Source organism: Thunnus thynnus, chromosome 17 (assembly GCF_963924715.1).
Source record: "Thunnus thynnus chromosome 17, fThuThy2.1, whole genome shotgun sequence".
Lineage (NCBI taxonomy): Eukaryota > Metazoa > Chordata > Actinopteri > Scombriformes > Scombridae > Thunnus > Thunnus thynnus.
Window position 1 is genome coordinate 14,304,966 of NC_089533.1, and position 21,338 is coordinate 14,326,303.

Here is a 21,338-nt window from a genome sequence, read left to right on the forward strand (position 1 = left end):
CTTCTACAATGAACAACTCAGAGAATAACAGCTTTTTTTTTTTTTAAAAAAAGTCATAACATCACTGATTTCAGGCACATTTAGGTTAGGGTGTAGGTGACCTGTACTGTAGGTTACAAATCCCTGATAAATGGTTCTGCTGCAGACAATTACACATTATTTTAGATGTTCTATGGTTTACCTGAACTTTGAGGGCCCTATAAGTTCAGACCAGTGTTTCCCAACTTCTTAAGATCTGCTTCCAGTCCCTTATCACATGTTGTATATGTTTATGAGTGGCAAGGACTTAATCCTTCTCAGATATTTTTTGAGGCCTGAAGAGGTGAAACAATGCAGTATTTCACAGGAAAAGAATGTAAATAAATAAATAAAAGTCTGATTATCTGTAATAGAATATATATATTTTATTTGTTTTATTTTATGACTCCTTTGATCATTTCACACAATATGTCTGTACGTATTTACATGTAAGACACAAGGTTAACATGATAACACACAAGAAAAGTATGATAGTACTTCTAAATGCAAAAAATAAAATCAACACATTTTTATATTGTCTTTTAGCTTTGTTTCATTGGCCTTTTTAATCTAATTTAAAACTTTGGCGATTTGTCTGTAATCTTATATTTCTTTTTTTATTGTAAAACACTTTGTGGTCAAAGCTTTTATGTGTTACTGATTAAACCAAGTAAGATGGCCCTTCCAAAGGTTAGATTTGATGATTTTAAAAAGGATTGTTCACCAAAATCACAGTATCATGCACTCTTTTACATAATATTTTATGCATACGTTACTTAATGTGCCAAACACAGTCTTTAAATGAGTAAATATTCTGCTCTGGCGTGACTGAGTAAGTGGGTTTTAGTACCATGAACCCATCACACTATTTACATCTGGCAACAACATTAAGAGGCTCTTAAGGATAACCAGGCATTTTGTATAGGGAGATATAAAGAAACAAGAACATTCATTAGTAAGATAAGATGCAAAGGTGTGCAACAATTTCAGAAACATATCAAATTCTCTTGTGATGATTGATAATAACAAAAAAAAGGAATTCATTTCTGCTTCAAACCCCCCATTGTAGGTTGTGTTTTTATGAGCTACAAGGAATTCAACCTATAGTTTTCTGGGGCCTGAAGAAATGAAATTATCCAGTATTTAACAGGGAAAAAAGCAAACAACAAAGTCTAATTATGTGCAATAGATTTTTTTCTTGACCCCAGTTAGGAAGATTGTTTTCTCCCCTCATCTCCCCTCAGTGAGGCATTTTTTCTGTCTATTTATTATTATTTATAACTGTTAATCAAAATGCCTGGATTGACCTGGATCGAGACATCAATCATCTTCCTTCAATTCCAAAGTGTAGAACATTGTTTATTATTGTGGGCTGGCTATCTTTTGTTAAATCCACTGACTCACTTACTCAAGATGAGGACGCAGGTGCGCATACACAGTTACGACGATACTGCACATAATGGTATTATCCACATCCTGGCTATGAATTATCCTGCTGTGGATCATATTCAGTGGTGGAAAGTACTGTACTTAATCACAACTTTGAGGTACTTGTACTTCACTTGAGTATTTCCATTTGATACAATTTTATACTTCCACTACACTACATTTCAGAGGGAAATATTGTATTTTACTCCACTACATTTATTTGACAGCTTTAGTTATTTTTTAGATTAATATTTCACATAAAATAATATATGTTAATGTTCTTACTGTTGTTTAAATTGTCACTATTTTATTATCACTATGTTATGCTTATAAAAAATGTTATGCACTTTGTGTGAACATTGCTTTATGAAAGGTACACTTAGAATATAATATGATGTAGTATTATTACTATTAATCTACCCAAAGTATCTATACTTGGCCCCACATCAATAAACTACAACATTAAAATGTTCTAACATGTATTTATTAGTGATAGAAAAATACAATATAATATACTATAATAATATAACACTGCATAACGAGACTGATACTTTAAGTACATTTTACTGATAATACTTCTGTACTTAGTTAACATTTTCAATCCAGGACTTTTACTTGTAATTGAGTATTTTTAGAAGCGTCTCTTAAGTAAGCATCTAAGTACTTTGTCCACCACTGATTATATTATAATGTTTACATGGAGCAGGACATACATAGACGTGATTCTTATACAGCGGTGAGAGCAAATGAACCGCAAATACACAGCCAGCAGGTTAACCCCCAATGACTGTCTCAGTCTACAGAGTGAGCCTGCAATCTCCTCTTAGTATCCTATCAGGTGTTTAGTGCAGTGTCAACAATAACCTTGTTTATGTGTAAGGTACATTTGACATGACTGACACTTTTAATAGTAAATTAGGCGTCTGAAATTAGTTGCAAAATATTTCTTCCTCCTCTTTGGCAGCCCTCCAGCTGCTGGTGCCATATACGGACCTGCCTATGCTAAAAACGGCCCTTAGGTAACTCTCAAGACATGCAAATGTCAAAGTTGTTAACTTTAACATTTAAACAGGATAGTGACTGTTTGATACTTACTCACTTATCGACTTAGCGTCAAATGCTGGATATACCCTGCCTGACTGTTACAAACCAGAGTGGGGCTGTTTCACACACTTGAAGAAACTGGCCATGACAATGAATGACTTTCTATAAGAGCCAAAATGCTTTTTATGGGGGAGGTCCAGGCTTTTTGTAACAGATAAATCATCTGATAAAACATAGTATCAACATGATTAAATATACTTGATAAAACATTGTATGAATTTGTTGAAATATACTTTTTCTTTATGTGTCCACCAAAAAAAAAAAAAATCAGCTGAAAACAATAGTAGGCCCAAGAGAGAGAAAACGACAGGGACAACGGTAAAATGCCTGGTACTGGAATATAAATGTACCTACTTTTATTGTATATTCGGATGTTCGTGAATCTGAACAGGCAGGTCTTGCTGCAATATAAAAGGTAAATATATTATATATATTATAATATACTGAAAAAGTGCATATACACCCAAATTCCAAAAAGCTGTTTGGACCATTGTGTACAAATGTAAAACAAGGTGGTGAACATGCAAGTAATGAAGTTACTGCCTGTGTGAGGGTGAGATAATCAAGCCATTGCCACAGGCAGTGATAAAACCGCCTCATTGTCGACTGACAGCACACAGCTCATGAGGTGAAGGACTGAGGATGAAGCCCACAGCAGGAGTCAGATCCAGGTCATCCTCTGTCACTGCAGGTGGAGGAGTGAAACGAAAGCACTGGAGGAGGGTGGTGAAGAAGAGGAAGAGCTCCATCTTGGCCAGACTCTCTCCAAGACAAACTCTGCGACCTGTAAAGTAGCAAAGAGTCAAGCTGGATCATTCCTGTATGAGCATAAAGTCTCTGCACTTCTTTGAGAATAAAAACTCTGCAAAGTTGTTTTACCTGCAGAAAAGACCATGAAGGCATCTCTCCTGATAAATTTACCCTCCTTATCCAGGAAGTGGGAAGGGTTGAACATGTGTGGGCTCTCCCATTCACTCTCATCATACAGGACAGAAGTAAGCAGCGGAAACACAGCGGTCCCCTGTATGCAAAAGAGAACAGGTCTATCATATATCGTCTCAGAACCAAAGGACTGTTTTATGAGTTTTTGGAAGTGGATGAGCATATCCAGCAAAGACAATTTCATGTTGGAAAGTAATAAAACAGGTATGAACAACTGACCTCTTTGATGAAGTAACCCTGGAAGGTGACGTCCCGGCTGGTTATGTGAGGAAGTGACATGGGGACAATGCTGGCAAGTCTCTGTGTCTCATGAATGACGGCGTCAATGTACGGCAGGTTTTTACGGTCATCTACCCGAATCTGGCGGTTTCCAACCACCCTGCTCAACTCGTCCTGGACCTTGTCTGGAGACACAAGCTAAGAATGTTCTTTGCCTGCATTTTTCTGTTCACTTCAAAAACCTACATGTATTCTATGAGTATATGAGAAGCATACATATTCCTTTGTCCTGCTCTTTGTCAAGTATTTCAGACCATTAACTGGTGAAAACATAAATGCACACCTGTGAAGAAAGATTCACACGCTTGGTCTCTGTCTTTACCTTGTATTTGCGGATATTTGGCCATAAGCAGCAAACCCCATCTCAGTGTTGTTGCTGTGGTGTCAGTACCAGCAGCAAACAGGTCCATCACTGTAATTATTAAGTTCTTCTCATGGTAGTGAGTGTCTATAATGTGTGAGTCCTAAGAGAAAGAACATCCATCCCACGTATTATTATAAAACAGACCTGTGAAGCATTGTTGTTCCTTTTGTTAGCTGAAAAACACCAAAGTTGTTGTCATACCTCCTCTTTCTTCTTCCGAATCAGAAAACAATCCACCAGCCCCCTGCATATGTGAGGGTTCAGTGTCTCTTTCAGGTGCTTGATTAAATCTTTGACATCTCTGACAGTCATCTCAACATTTTTTAATATCAGCTTCCGGTTTTTTATCCAACTGAGCAGCCGGGGAAACATGTTGTAAAGCTGTGACATAATTGTAAAAACAGTACAGATGATTTAAGAAGATTTAAGTATAAACCAATCAAAAATCCAAACAGATACATTTCGTGCATGCATGCATGCAAAATTTCATGCAACATATAAAATGGAAATATATATTCTGGATACTTTAAAACAAACAGTAAGATTTGTTCTATGTACCACTTGACTGTAAACGCACATATTTCATGATGTATTACATGGAATGATCTCATTACAGACAGATATATATACAACATTTGGATGCTATCGAGTCAAAAATCAAACATTAAGTTTACCCGGACTGGTGCAGAACCATTAATGCGTATGATCTCGTTGGCTTGTCTCACCAAGTTTTTGAATCGAGGGTCACTGTATTCAAATCGGCTTCCATACACGATAGAGGAGATAATATTGGATGTTGCATAATTCACTGGACATGTTGTATCAAATGACTCTTTATACATCCATGGAAGGACTGTTAAGGACTGTTGTTAAGCTAATGGGAGAAATGATCTGGACTGAGCAGCGCAGCAGCAGCAGGACACTGCCGGGGAGGCTGGAGAGAGAAGCAACCGGAGAAACAACCAGGAGAGTTAACTCGTTTGTCATTGTTGCTAATGATATCAGACTGGTTAAGCAGCAGCCACAAAGTTCTGTTAACTAACAAACAAGATGACCAACAGTCACAAATTGACGTTATGACATGAATACTTCATCTCCATGAAAGAAAGAAGAAGACGTCAGATAACGTGAGTCAGATACAGCTTCTCTCTCTCTGTCTCTTTGGTCGCTAATTTCATCTCTCATGGTTAAATGTCTCTGTGTGGCTTTTTTGTGTTTTTTATCTCCTTAACAAGAATGCAGCAGAGATCATATAATGTGTTGTGGGTAACGTTAGTTTGCTAGTTGAAGTTACAGTGAGCTGTCTGGACTCACTCATTCATTCGTTTTTAATTGAGTGGTAGTTCAGTCACCTGTTGATGTTGTATGATTAGTGTGTAGGAGGTCTGGCTGCTTGCTTCTGACAGTTTCTTTAGTTCGTTTTTAAGATGAGTCATATATTGAGTAATAAGCTTAAAGTAACTGGAATAACAAGTGTTAACTAGTGGAGTAGGATTGTAGTTGATCCGTGATCCATACGGATCGCCCCCCCACCACGGTTCAGCAGACATATGAACTGCAGATTAATTGCAAAATTTAATGTCTCATTTAAGACAAAGTAAACAAACTGCTGTAAGTACAAGTCATGGACAGACAGCATGTCGCTAACGTTAACAGGGATTTTGAAGAGCAACGATCAAACCAGCATTTAATGGGTCCAATGTGACATTTGATTTATGTTTACCTGCTGTTTAATGTGCTGCAGCTGAGCAGCTTATTAGCATCTAGCTGCTAACTGACGTTAGCGGTGAATGTTTGTTATCATCAAGTTTTGATGATGTGGACACAGGCTGTTTCACTTACTGTTTAAAAGAGGAAGGTTTCATGCCTCATATTGCAATAACTGAGCATTGAATATTTTATATATTTTATCTTATTTTATTTAAACATTGGACATCTTAAATGTTGTTTTCATTTAAGACCATGGGCAAAAGTTCCTTGCTGTTTGTGGCTGTAAGTGTGTTACAGAATAAATGGAAAACAAAGTTTTATTTGTCCCCCCCCCCCCTTTTTTTCACTGATCCTAATAATGATCTGATCCGTGACTCAAATCCGTGATACGATCCATACCGTGAGTTTTGTGTTCATGTTAACAGCCCTAGTGTTAACATGTCAGCTTTGTAGACTTTTTTTTGTATATCGTACATATAGATAAGAGTGTGTAAGTCATGTATTTGATACATGCATTAATACTTTCTGATGTGAACCTACACTTTTAGATCTGTGAATGTTTTTAGTGTTCAATCTTTCTTGTATCCAGCACTGATCTGTTCCTGTATCAGATTATAAGCTTTGTGCTACTTTATATTTCTGTATACTAAGAAAATACATAGGAAACACGTGTAAATCATGTGATATGTTGTCTGTTTTTGATGAGAACATAAATTTGTTGTCACAATAGAACAATACAATAAATTTGAATTTCACTTTGTTGGTAAAATGACACATTTGATCCACTGGTGGCTAAAATGAGCTCTTCTTTGTTTAGAGACACTATGTATATGATAAATGTCTTTAAAGACGCAGCCTTTTCACCACTCAAGCAAATTGTTTTATTGGCATATAAAATTGCCCCCCACCCCTCCGATTTCATCAGGTGGGACAATGATATAGTTTGATGCGGTTTGTTGTAAGATTCCGTGTTGGTTTTCCTCCTGTCCTCCCCAATTTTTTGAGTCACCAGCCGCCACTCTTCTGCATAGCTGACCAGAGCCTCTTTGACTGTCTTGTATCCAGCCAACACCACCACTTTCTAGGTTCCAAAGTAAACCATAAATACAAATCCATATTGTTTTGAAAGCTGGAAGAAACAAAATGCAATAACATATATCAGAGATAATGTAAGAACATTTATTATTGCAAAAATGTATAAATAAAAGGACATTCAAATGGATTACAAAATGGGTTATGTTCACATTAGGAGTGCTACACTTACCTCACACAGGGTTTTGTAGGGTCTCTTGAGATCCAGCTGTAACAGGTTGCCAAGCAGGGGCAGAGGCCTCGGTCCTTGAGGCTCCCTCCCTATTTCCTGGGAGGTGAAACTACTGGAGACAAGACAGAGGACGAACACGACAGCAACAGCCCAGCAACAGCCCAGAGTGGTAGGACTGGAAAAGAGGAAGAAAACTGAATCTTTCAAAGGAGACATTTTCTCCTCTCTTGATGGTAGTCCTCTGACTGAGCCTGAGACAGTGGTGTTTATGGATTAATCTCACCAATGAATATGCCTGCAGTTATAGGGTTACTAATTATCTGCCCGCCCTTTTCGTCTCTGTTTACACACAGGTATGAGATAAGTCTCAAAAGGAGAGAAAACTTGACAATTTAATTACAAGGACTTGTTTGGCAAAGGATTAATCCTGTCTTGGCAAGTTGACCTAACTTCCACAATGAACAACTCAGAGAATAACAGCTTTTTTTAAAAGTCATAGCATCACTGATTTCATCTACATTTAGTTTAAAGAGTAGGTGACCTGTACTGTAGGTTAGAAATCCCTGATAAATGGTTCTGCTGCAGACAATTACACATTATTTTAGATGTTCTATGATTTACCTGAAGTTTGAGGGCCCTATAATATGCAAACATATATTAAAGGTTTAATAAAGGAGGGTCATACCATGACCTCGATTGGCATCATAAAAACGGGTGCGATGTCTCGGTCTCCAAACTCTTCTGCGTAGCTGACCAGAGCCTCTTTGATTGTCTTGTATCCAGCCAACACCACAACTTTCTTGGTTCCAAAGTAAACTGTAAATACAGACCCATACTTCTTTGAAGCCTGGAAAAAAAATGCATTGACATATATCAGAGATAATGTAAGAACATTTATTTTTTGCAAAAAATGTGAAAAAGAAAAGATATTCAACTAGATTGTAAACTGTTACAAAATGGCTTCTGTTCACATTAGGAGTGCTACAGCCCCCAACAGAGTGGTAGGACTGGAGAAGAGGAAGAACACAAAATCCTCCAAAGGAGACATTTTCTCTTCTGTTGATGGTGGTCCTCTGACTGAGCCTGACAGTTAAAACACAGTGGTGTTTATGCTGACATTAATATCATCATAGAATTTCCCTACACCTACAGGATTATTAATCACCTCCCCGCCTTTTTTGGCTCTGTTTGCACAGAGACGTGAGACATATCTCAAAGCAGAGAAAACTCGAAAGCTGAATTATAATAAATAACAATGGTCTAATTCTTGTTATGTTTCTAAGATGAAGAAAGCAGGATTGAACCCCTGATTTAACATGGTTCTTTACATAATAGCATCTCTGACTCCAGGTACGTCTAAGTGTAATGTGACCCGTATTGTAGATTAGAAATCCCTGATAGACGCTTCTCATGCAGATTATCACACATTCTTTAAGATGTCTGATTTTCCTGAGCTTTCAGGGCCCTCTGAGTTTAGACCAGTGGTTCCCAACCTTTTGGGCTTGTTAATGCAATTAATATCTCCCTCCGACCCCTTATTGCAAGTTGTATGTTTATGAGCCATGAGGAGCTCAACCTTCTCATATAGTCTTTTGAGGCCTGAAGAAGTAAAATGATCTGGTAGCCTATTAAGTATTACAAGTAGCCAACATCACTTGAGTAAATAATATGAGTAACTTTTCATGTGATAGGTCATTGATCACTTCATGTCAGAGAAGCAGAGAAAAAACCTGGTCAATGATTGCAGTTATGGAAATCATCAACCTTTGGTTATGAATTATCCTGCTGTGGATCATATTGTAATGTTTAAAGGGAACAGGGCTTACCTGAACGTTATACTTACACAGTGGTGAAAGCAAATTAACCACAAAATAAGCAGCAGCCTGCAGGTTAAAGGTAGGACCGGGTGACTGTCAACCTCCAATGAAGTCTAAGTCTACAAAGTGTGCCTGTAGTCTCCTCTCACTATCAAGTGTTTAGTGCAGTGTCAGCAATTACTGTGTTTTTATTAGGCATCTGAAATTAATTGCAAAATATTTCTTCCTCCTCTTTGGCAGCCTTCCAGCTGCTGGCGCCAACTTCCTATGTGAAAAACAGCCCTGAGGTAACTCTCCCAAGATGTGTAAATGTTAAAATTGTTAACTTTCTACTGTTGCAAGGACAGAGTAGGCTATGACTGGCTTTCTTTTCCAGCATCTTGTCCACTGGTGGACTTAGTGGAGGAGCAGGGAGGGCAACCGAAAAGTGCACTCTTAGGTGCCCCCACAGTATGATAAAATGCCCCCTAAGGTGCCCCACAGTATAATAAAGTGCCCCTCATTGTTCCCCCACAGTATGATAAAATGCCCTCTAAGGTGCCCACATGAAGGAGAAAACATAACAAAGTTCTGTAATGACTGTCTGGTTATGGGTAAATTGGGATGAAACGCCCTATAGAGTGCCTCTACATGTGACAATCTGGAATGAAGTACCCTCATGGGTGGAAGAAAATATGATAGTGCCCTGTGAAGAACCCCCAAAAATGAGAAAACATGATGTGCCCTTTAAATAAAGAGTATGTAATGCAGTCCCATATGATGCCGTTGTAATGGGGTGACCTAGAGGTTCTGTATGGGTGCCCTTCTAGTGAACAAAAAAAAACAAATGGAAAAAGTGCAATTTAGGGTTCCCCTAAGTCTAACATACTGAAGGGCAGAATTGGGTGTCCTTTCAATGAAAAAAGGTGCCCTATGAGGTGCACCATATGAGAGAAAAACATTGTGAAGTGAGGGCCCATTGAATGTATCAGGTGCCCTATATATTTTTTCACCCCTCCCCCTGAGTCAGCCTGAGTCCACCACTGGTCTTGACCATTTGCAGTTTCACATCATAGTGACTGTTTGATACTTAATCACTTATTAATCAAATACCAATTTACCTTTCTTCCTTTGGGTAGTCGTTGTGTTTGACCACACAAGCGTCAAAGAGACGCACCCTGCCTGACTGTTACAATCCAGAGTGGGGCTGTCTCACACACTTGCAGTAACTCAGTGAAAAATGGAGAAGACATGGCCATGACAATGAATAACTTTTTTAATAAACACAATGCATTTTAGGGGGCAGGTCCAGGCTTGTTGTAACAGCGGCACTGACGCCTCCTGGCCACTGCCTAAAACTGTCAACTGATGACAAAAATTCCTGATAAATCATCTGATAAAACATAGTATAAACTAGTTTAAATATATTTTTGTTCATGTATCCACCAAAAAAAAACAATAGTAAGCCCATGTCAGAATTTTTAGAGAAAGAAAAAAAAGGGAAAATGGTAAAATGTCTGGTATTGGAATATAAATATAGCCTACTTTTATTGTATTTTGAGATGTTCGTGAATCTGAACAGGCAGGTGCTGGTTTATTTACAGTAAACTACATGATTTCTGCCACTTGCCGCAATATAAAGGTTAAAAATACATTACAAACCAAACCAGTGACAAACAGTGAAAATGATCAACAGTGGCAGTAAAGCAGGAACATGGCCAACTGCAATTCTATACTACAAAAGTGCATATACACCCAAATTCAACAAGCTGTTTGGACTATTGTGTACAATAACAAACAGACATTTAGGCTGGACATTGCCCAATACCATAGCAGCTGTCTTAAATGACTGATATAAATAAATAATAAACTGTCTCATGATTTGTCTCTTGATGGTATGTAGCTAATGAAGTCTCAGCCTACAGAGTGTGCTGGTAGTCTCCTCTCACTATCAGGTGTTTTTATGTCAAAAGGGGGAATTGGATGTGAGTGAGACTTTTAAAAGTAAATGAGGCATCTAAAATTTTTCACAAAATATTTCGTCCTCCTCTTTGATAGCCATCCAGCAGCTGGTGCCTTAGGTGACCACCTATCTCATCTATGCTAAGAAGCAGCCCTGAACATTGAAGGTTTTTTTGCAATAATCATTCCTCCACTTTAAATATACTTTTATTAATGTATCCACCAAACAAGCCTGAAAACAATAATATGTCATGATTTTTAGAGAAAGGAAACAACAGAGACAACAGTAAAATGTCTGGTATTGTAATATATATGTTGCTTCCTTTTATTGTAATCTTGGATGTTTATGAATCTGAACAGGCAGGTGTTAGTTTATTGACAGTAAATTATGTGATTTCTGCCATTTACTGCAATATAAATGGTAAATATATATTATATAACAAATCAAACCAGTAACGTAGTAAAATTGATTGACAGTGGCAGAAAAGCAGGAATAAAGCCTACTGCAATACTATAATAAAAAAGTGCATATACACACAAATTCCAACAAGCTGTTTAGACTACTGTATGCAAATCAAAATGAACAAATACAGACATTTAGGCTGGATGTTCTTTGATACCGTCACAGGTAAGTGACTGTCTTAAATGACTGATATAAACTGTCTCATGATCTGTCTCTTGATGGTATGTGGCCATTGTTTACTGATCCTGGTCTTGAGGATGGGGCTACTCAGCATGTAAATCAAGATAGTGAACATGCAAGTAATGAAGTTACTGCCTGTGTGAAGGTGAGTAAAACAATAATCAAGCCATTGCCACAGGCAGTGATGAAACCGCCTCATTGTCGACTGACAGCACACAGCTCATGAGGTGAAGGACTGAGGACGAAGCCCACAGCAGGAGTCAGATCCAGGTCATCCTCTGTCACTGCAGGTGGAGGAGTGAAACGAAAGCGCTGGAGGAGGGTGGTGAAGAAGAGGAAGAGCTTCATCTTGGCCAGACTCTCTCCAAGACAAACTCTGCGACCTGTAAGAATGAAAAGTGGCAAAAAGTTCAACTTGATCATTCCTGTATGAGTATAAAGACTCTACAATTCTTTGAGAATAAAAACTCTGCAAAGTTGTTTTACCTGCAGAAAAGGGCATGAAGGCATCTCTCCTGATAAATTTACCCTCCTTATCCAGGAAGTGGGAAGGGTTGAAAGTGTGTGGGCTCTCCCATTCACTCTCATCATACAGGACAGAAGTAAGCAGAGGAAACACAATAGTCCCCTGTATGCAAAAGAGAACAGGTCTATCATATATCGTTTCAGAACCAAAGGACTGTTTTAAGTGTTTTCAGAGGTGGATGAATATATCCACAAACTGATGTTGGTAAGTAGTGAAATAGCTAAGAGCAACTGACCCTTTTGACAAAGTAACCCTGGAAGATGACGTCTCGGCTAGTTTTGTGAGGAAGTGACATGGGGAGAATGCTGGCGAGTCTCTGTGTCTCATGAATGACGGCGTCAGTGTACGGCAGGTTTTTTCGGTCATCTACTCGGATCTGGCGGCTTCCAACCACCCTGCTCAACTCGTCCTGGACCTTGTCTGGAGACACAAACTAAGAATGTTCTTTGCCTGCATTTTTCTATTCACTCCAAAACCTACATGTATTCTATGAGTATATGAGCATACATATTCCTTTGTCCTTCTGTTTGTCAAGTATTTCAGGCCATTAACTTGTGAAAACATAAATGCACACCTATGAGGAAAGATTCACACGCTTGGTCTCTGTCCTTACCTTGTATTTGTGGATATTTGGCCATTAGCAGCAAACCCCATCTCAGTGTAGTTGCTGTGGTGTCAGTACCAGCAACAAACAGGTTGGTCACTGTAAATATTAAGTTCTTCTCATTGTAGTGAGTGTCTATAATGTGTGAGTCCTAAGAGAAAGAACGTCATACTGTATATTATTAAAATAGACCTATAAAGGATTGCTGTACCTTTTCTTGTCTGAAAAACACCAAAGTTGTTGTCATACCTCCTCTTTCTTCTTCCGAATCAGAAAACAATCCACCAGTCCCCTGCATATGTGAGGGTTCAGTGTCTCTTTCAGGTGCTTGATTAAATCTCTGACATCTCTGACAGTCATCTCAACATTTTTTAATATCAGCTGCCGGTTTTTTATCCAACTGAACAGCCAGGGAAACATGTTGTAAAGCTGTGACATAATAGTAAAAACAGTACAGATGATTTAAGAAGATTTAAGTATAAACCAAACAAAAATCCAAATACATACATTTCATGCATGCAAAATTTCATGCAACATATAAAATGGAAATATACATTCTGGATACTTTAACACAAAAGATTAGTTCTATGTGCCACTTGAGTGTAAAAGCACATATTTCATGATGTATTACATGGAATGATCTCATTACAGACTCGTGTATATTCAGCATTTGGATGCTATTGAGTCAAAAACCAAACATTAAGTTTACCTGGATTGGTGCAGATCCAGTAATGCGTATGTTCTCGTTGGCTCGTCTCACCAAGGTTTTGAATCGAGGGTCACTGTATTCAAATCTGCTTCCATACACGATAGAGGAGATAATATTGGATGTTGCATAATTCACTGGACATGTTGTATCAAATGGTTTCCCTGTAAAAAGAAAGCAAGAAACAAAGACATTATAAAACATAAGATTTGGTTTCTGACTGATTGATATGACAACTCAAACATAGTCAGTACATATGGTAACACACCATGATGATGTTTTAAACTGCAGTCTTCTACTATTCAAAAAAAATAAGCATTTCTTTCTGTGTAAGTGACCATGACATGAGCACAAAAAATGCACTCAGAGGTGTGCTGTTATGGAAAATGAAAGATCCAGTAGACAAAATACCACTCTTCCTCATGATGAGGAGCTCTTCATCTCCAACCCGTATTGTTTTATTTTTATATATCAGGACACCGTGTCATGTTATTATCACGTACACATATTAATTCTGTACCTTTATACTCGTCAAACAATTGAATCAGATGGCAGCATTCCTCTAAGATTTTATCCTCAGCAACTCTTTTGCCCATCCCAAAGTCTCTCAGGGTGGAGAGAGCAAAACGTCTCATCTCTTTCCAGGATTCTCCATTTGCAAACAGAATTCCTATTAAACATGACACGCAAGTTAGAAGTAATCTGTACTAGTCTTATATGTCTAACACTCATCAGAAAAGATTTTTTAAAAATTAACAAATACAATGTGATTTGTGATTTTACTTGTGCTTTAAATGTTCATGTCTAGTATTTCTTTTTGTGCTAAAATGCAAACATATATTAAAGGTTTCATAAAGGAGGGTCATACCATGACCCTGTAAAATGTCATAAAAAATGGGGGAGATGTCTCGGTCTCCAAACTCTTCTGCATAGCTGACCAGAGCCTCTTTGACTGTCTTGTATCCAGCCAACACCACCACTTTCTTGGTTCCAAAGTAAACCGTAAATACAGATCCATATTGTTTTGAAAGCTGGAAGAAAAAAAAAGCAATGACATAGATAGATAATGTACAAACATTTATTTTTGCAAAAATGTGTAAAAGAAAAGATATTTAGCTAGATTTCAAACTGTTACACATTAGGAGTGCTACATTTACCTCAAACAGGGTTTTGTCAGGTCTCTTGAGATCCAGCTGTAACAGGTTGCCAAGCAGGGGCAGAGGCCTCGGTCCTGGAGGTTTCCTCCCTATTTCCTGGGAGGTGAAACTACTGGAGACGAGACAGAGGACGAGCAGGACAGCAACAGCCCCCAACAGAGTGGTAGGACTGGAGAAGAGGAAGAAAACAAAATCCTCCAAAGGAGACATTTTCTCTTCTGTTGATGGTAGTCCTCTGACTGAGCCTGACAGTTAAAGCACAGTGGTGTTTATGCTGACATTAATATCATCATAAATTTCCCTACACCTACAGGATTATTAATCACCTCCCCGCCTTTTTTGGCTCTGTTTGCACAGAGGTGAGACATATCTCAAAGGAGAAAAAACTTGAAATCTTAGTTATAATAAACAACAATTAACATAACTTTTGTAATGTTTCTAAGATGAAGAAAGCAGGACTGAACCCCTGATTTAACATGGTTCTTTACATAATAGCATCTCTGACTCCAGGTACATCTAAGTGTATGTGACCTTCTTTGGAGATTAGAAATCCCTGATAGGTGGTTCTTCTGCAGACTATCACACATTCTTTAAGATGTCTGATTTTCCTGAGCTTTCAGGGCCCTCTGAGTTTAGACCAGTGGTTCCCAACCTTTTGGGCTTGTTAATGCAATTAATATCTCCTTCCGACCCCTTATTGCAGGTTGTATGTTTATGAGCTATGAGGAGCTCAACCTTCTCATATAGTCTTTTGAGGCTTGAAGAAGTAAAATGATCCGGTAGCCTATTAACAGGAAAAAAAGCAAAAAACAGACTACAACAAACAGTACAAGTAGCCAACATCACTTGAGTAAATAAAATTAGTAACTTTTCATGTGATAGGTCATTGATCAGTTCATGTCAGAGAAGCAGAGAAAAAACCTGGTCAGTGATTGCAGTTATGGAAATCATCAACCTCCTCAACACCATATGGTTAAAAGTTAACAAAGCTGTTGTGTGGGAGGGTGATGGTGGCCTCCCCTCCTTGGGCTCTGTGTGTTTGGCTCCACCCCCCATAGCCATATTAAATTAATTTAATTGATATACACTCAAATAGATATAAATTGATATAAATTAATATAAATAGCTAATTATTTTACCCATTTCACTGTTATTGTGGCTGCCTCTGCCGCTACTGCCGCCACAGTATACTATCAAACAAGACTATTATCATTATTACATTATATTGTTGTATTGTTATTATTATCATTATTATTATTATTATTGATGCTCTCACTTTTTCTTTTAAAAAAAGTTAACAAAGTACACTGACTAAAGTTTTATTCTTACAATTATGAGGTACATGTACTTTAATGTTTCCATTTTATGCAACAGTATACTTCTACTCTAACTGTACTTGGAGGGATTTAGTTCCTTCTGTTTCAAAGGGAAACACTGTCCTCATCATTCTTCTACATTTATCTGACAGCTTGTTGCTGGTTACATTACAGATTAAGAGTTTACACACAAAATATATTATCAACAATAAAATTTGATGCATTATTATAGATTATATTAGAAAACTATCCAGCAGGATATGAAGCAGTTAACATGAGCTCCACCTTAAATAGACATTAAGTAAATGTTAGTACATTGCGCTAAAAATACTTCTGCACTTTTATCTAAGCAAATGTTTGAATACATGACTTTTACTTTTGATAGACTATGTTAAGTGTGGTATTAATAGTCCCCACCAATACCAACATTCTCAATTAGACAAAGGGTGAAAATAAGGCACGAAGGAGGCCCCATGACTGAGTTTGCCTAGAGACCCTAAATCACATCCACATCCTGGTTATGAATTATCCTGCTGTGGATCATATTATAATATTTAAAAGGAACCGTACTTATTATTGTAGCACTCGGCTCCTAACACTACTATTTAGTGACGATTTTAATAATTTTGGACCAGAGCATACCAGATTCGGACAGGAGGTAGAAATGGCTATTTGCAACATTAAATGACCACACGAGACAAGAAGCTGTAAACTGGTACCGTGTATTATTTTTGAGAATAAACAAAATAAATTAAATAACTTTAAGTTCAGTAAATAGCACATTTTAAGTAACCTTTTAAGTAACCTTTACAGTAAATGAATTTCTGAGTAAAATGAACTAAATTACTATTTTTTATCTTAACCTGGTATTTTTTAAATAAAAACAATATTACATGAATTACAGTGTGAACTTTACACACCATATTCTTGTGTCTTCTGTTCTTTAAATCAGATTCACTATACCAATGAAATAGAATACCCGACAAAACATAACTTAGTATGTTGCTTCAGTATTAAACAGTTCAGTCGCTTTATGAGCCACAGAAAACATTGAGCAATTAGATTCTCTACATGTCACAAGGACGCTGAAGTTGGCATCCGATTCACAGCCTCCGATTGAAATTTTCCAGTCCACCTTAAAAGTGGCATAACGCCTGTACATGGCGTTGTTCAGTCATTTTTGAGCTAATTCATGAAGTGAAAAATTGAATAGTGGGGAAATTAAATGAGAATGATTAGTAGACTGAAATTGTCCTAAATTTTGATCATTTTAACTGTAGTATATTTTTCTTTTTGCCCTTACTCATGGTAAACTGCTTTTCAGTCTTATTGCTATCTCTACCTATTTGCTGTGGTCTTATCAGCTCAGTATGAAAACGTCTTAACAAACTAATACTCCAGTATGACAGGAGATGTCAAAGGCTATCATAATCCTGAGTTTTAGTGCCTAAACATGCACGAAAAGTTGTTAAACTTTGCACATACATCAGTGGTGGTGAAAAATTTGATATTTTATAGGTCCTGAACATGGGTGTGGCAAAATGGCTCAACAGCGCCCCCTAAACTGTATCCCCTGTGGTATGTTTCACAGACATGCACAGAAATTGGTACACACATGTATCATTCCCAGATGCACGAAAAGTCTCTTGGAGCAAAACCACAAACCCAACAGGAAGTCGGCCATTTTGAATTGAGCGGCCATTTTTGGCGATTTGCATGCTTTGTATTTTAACAAACTCCTAGAGATTTCACCCCACCAACTTCAAATTTTGTCAGTGTCATCTAAAGACTTTTGTGATAAAAAGATATGAAAACCTTTTCTTTTTTTTTTTTCAGTTTTCGCTGAACGCCCTTGCCGTGGTCATGCGTCAAACTTTGATGTTTCGCTCTGAACAAAGTGTTACAACTTGACTTGCATGATCAGATCTTTTCCAAATTTCTCATGCTTGATAAGGGTCCCAGTCTGAAGGCAAGTACAGGCTCATATTGAGTCTTATTCATATCACCACCTACTGGCAACAGCACGTCTTAAGCGCCACTCTTTTGCTAACTACTCCTAGCAGGTTAGCCAGAAACACATAAAATTTGGTCAGCCAAGGTGTAAGACCTTGATAATAATAACTCCTGAAGCTTTTGAGTTTTCATCAAAAACCGTTGCCATGGCAACTCAGTGTTCGCCATAAAGTACAAAGCTGTTTTTAAGGGGCTAGACATGCTTGAAAACTCACAAAACTTTGCACACATATAACAGGTCTTAAAGTCTGTAAAACTGTATGGGTGGCAGGCATGGGTGTGGCAGAATGGCTCATCAACGCCCCCTCCAATATTTCAACGAAACAGCCTCAGCAGCAGGCAAAATAGTGGACAAAGGAAGTGATGTTTATCTCCTTCTGGCACTGTCTGAAAACAGCCCGAGTTGGAAGACATCTAAATGGCCGTGACAGAAGCCCTTCGATTGCGCCGCAGCCTGACGTGCGTGGAGGTGCGAGGGCCCGTTCATCGGTACTTGCAGTTTTAATTTACTGGGTTCTTTTTTTTTTTTTAATCTTTACTATTTTAGTATATTTATTTTGTAATTAAAGCATCCCCCTAGACAATAACAACAGGCTACATCTTGGTATCAATATTTACACCAACTTGTCATAACTTTTTTTTTTTCTTATTTTCATACCGCAACTTAAAAGTAGAAAAGAAAAATGTATCCTCTGGAACAATGTGCCATTTCAGGTATTGGAATAAATTGTGGAAATTTAGTTTGAGAAAAACTTGTTTTCAGGTCAGGTTGGTTGTACCTGTTTACGTTGTAAACAAATCTGATCCACTAAATCTGTATTGTCACTGTTTTTTCTATAGGGAGCAGAAAGGATATATCACAAAATTGTGAGGGACCTCGCACTCTGGCCCGTTGGGATCAGATCATTTTGCTATTTAAAAATGAGGGATATTTCTTACAAGTGTGGTGTGCTTTTATTTTGAAAGTTTGATTGACAGGATGAGAATTTTCTGCAGGGTGAGACATGTCTGTCTTGCTCATACCTGTGTCATCAAAATCATGCAAGTTTTGGGCCCATTCACTTGAATTTCAATTAGTAAATTGAAAACTCTTGATGAGTTTGTGTGTAAAACAAATTATTTTCCTAATTTTCATCAAGTCCATTTTTAGAAAAAGAAAGACTTTTAACCCACATGACCTGGTCAAAGTTTGATTGACATGTGTACTGTCAGGTGTGTAGAGACAATAAAACTGCAGCTGGACACAGAAAAATACTCATATATTTGAATGGAGAGCGTGAGCGAACCCACACCTTTTTGAACATTTACTGCTTCCACATAGTTTTAGATACAAAACTTCATTTGAACTTTAAATGACTCACAAGACTTTGAACTACAAATCTTGAATTTACATGTTTTTTTTCTATCTTTTATTGTTTTTGAGATATTAGAGTGTGAGTTTTAAAGTCTTTTCTTGCTCCGCCTGTGATTTTATAATGAGTGTGTATTGCGGAATGTTTCACAGCACTGAGGAAGTGACATCACCAGGCGAAGTTGGAGAGGATGTATTTATTTGTTTATTTAGAACTTTTAAAAACAAATGTCACAAAGTGCTTCACATAACAATAAAAAGTTAAGGCAGTTAAGGTGGGCAGGAAAAAGCAAAAAAAAAAACTAGCGTAGACTCAGGCAAAACAAAAAGCCTGCAACGCTATGACTAGAAGACATAATGCACACTGTGGCAAATGACTAGGGTACTGTGCAGGTCTACAGTATAAACTCTTTGGATAATGGGGTAATGAGGATCATGTCTGCAGGCAGGTGCAAGGTCAGGTGAATGGAAAAAGTAGTGGGCAGGAGAATAGCAGGGTCTGAAATGATGGAAAATGTTAGTGGACAGTCAATCAAATGTTGATAACTAACAAAGTATTGAAAGACAGCTCTTTATAAAAATGTATTCATATATATATATATATATATATATATATATAAATCATTAACATTACCATTTTCACAAATAGAGTAAAGGTTTCACAAATCAGAAACTGTGTTTTATTGATTCTCTGGAGTCTCCATGATAATCGAGTCTAGGTTTGACAAGTCTAAGTATAGTGTTTTTTGATCTGGATCTGGTCTAATGTGGTCTGGATGCAAAAAAGGATTGAAACCGCCCTTTTCTGCATTTTCACAAATAGAGTAAAGGTTTCACAAATCTGAAACTGTGTTTAAATGATTCTCAGGAGTCTCCATGTTAATCTAGTCCAGCTTTGTCAGGTCTAAGTATAGTGGTTTTTGATCTGGACCTGGTCTAATGTGGTCTGGATGGGAGAAAATCAGTGAAATTGCCCCTTTTTGCATTTTCACAAATAGAGTAAAGGGTTTGAGATCATTAAGACAAAATATTAAAGTAAAAATGAATAAAACTCAGGATAATGATACCCTTTGACATCTCCTGTCATACTGGAGTATTAGTTTGTTAAGACTTTTTAATACTGAGCTGATAAGACCACAGCAAATAGGTAGAGATAGCAGTAAGACTGAAATGCAGTTTACCATGAGTAAGGGTATAAAAAATATGCTACAGTTGAAATGCTCAAAATTTAGGACTATTGCACCCTACTGATCATTTTCATTTCTTCTTCCCCGTATTTGTTCAATTTTTCAGTTCATGAATTAGCTCGAAAATGACTGAACAACAGGCGTCATACCACTTTTAAGGTGGACTGGAAATTCCAATCAGGAGCTATGAATCGGAAGCCAACTTCAGCCTCGTCATGTCACATCTTCATATTTTTTCCACTTGAGTTGTCAAACAGTTTTAGTTTATTTGAGCTCTACAACAGTTCTCGGTTCATTGACTTGAGCGAGCCAGCTTAGCCTAGCATCGTGTGGCGCAGCATTTAATTGATGACTTTTACTACGACTCACTAATTCGGGAGTTCCCCATGTGTCACTCGGCAGGTTTCAGTGAGCAGCCTCTCACACACACACCTCTACGAGCTTACAACAAAGTACATGAAGTTAACGTTATGTTTTGACAACATTATATGGTGTTTTTACTGCTTTAGCTGTGTTATATTTTTACCTTTCGGCAGTGTAGCTTGTCTACGGTGCTGCAGACTTGCCCTCTGATTGGCTGAGGCACTTCTGTGTTGTTAACTCTATATGACCCGGGTTACATTATTCTTACACAGTGGTGAGAGCAAATAAACCACAAAATAAGCAGCAGCTTGCAGGTTAAAGTTAGGACCATGTGACTGTCAACCTCCAATGAAGTCTCAGTCTACAGTGAGCTGGTAGTCTCCTCTCACTATCAGGTGTTTTTATGTAGGAGGTGCATTGGATGTTAGTGAGACTTTTAACTGTAAATAAGGCATCTGAAATTAATCACAAAATATTTCTTCCTCCTCTTTGGTGGGCCTCTAGTTGCTGGCGCCCTATGTGACCTATCTCAACTATGCCCTGAACATTGAAGGTTTGTCTTACCATAATCATTCCCCCTGTTCATACTGGCCATTTAAAGCCTC

The 21,338-nt window shown here is 37.7% G+C and overlaps 1 protein-coding gene across 1 annotated transcript; it reads right to left on the bottom strand.

The window, feature by feature from the left end:
* Positions 1 to 145: 145 nt before the first annotated feature.
* On the bottom strand, positions 146 to 21,114 carry LOC137168326 (cytochrome P450 2K1-like). Its single transcript, XM_067570867.1, has 18 exons — positions 20,740 to 21,114; positions 14,504 to 14,748; positions 14,215 to 14,377; positions 13,867 to 14,016; positions 13,350 to 13,510; positions 12,890 to 13,069; positions 12,650 to 12,791; positions 12,272 to 12,456; positions 11,997 to 12,138; positions 11,709 to 11,893; positions 7,795 to 7,956; positions 7,110 to 7,205; positions 4,810 to 4,998; positions 4,337 to 4,516; positions 4,094 to 4,235; positions 3,712 to 3,896; positions 3,430 to 3,571; positions 146 to 3,334 (listed from the first exon to the last, which is right to left on the bottom strand). Exons 1-18 carry the CDS (start codon positions 20,756 to 20,758, stop codon positions 3,147 to 3,149), a joined length of 2,856 nt encoding a protein of 951 aa, XP_067426968.1. The 5' UTR covers positions 20,759 to 21,114; the 3' UTR covers positions 146 to 3,146.
* Positions 21,115 to 21,338: the final 224 nt, after the last annotated feature.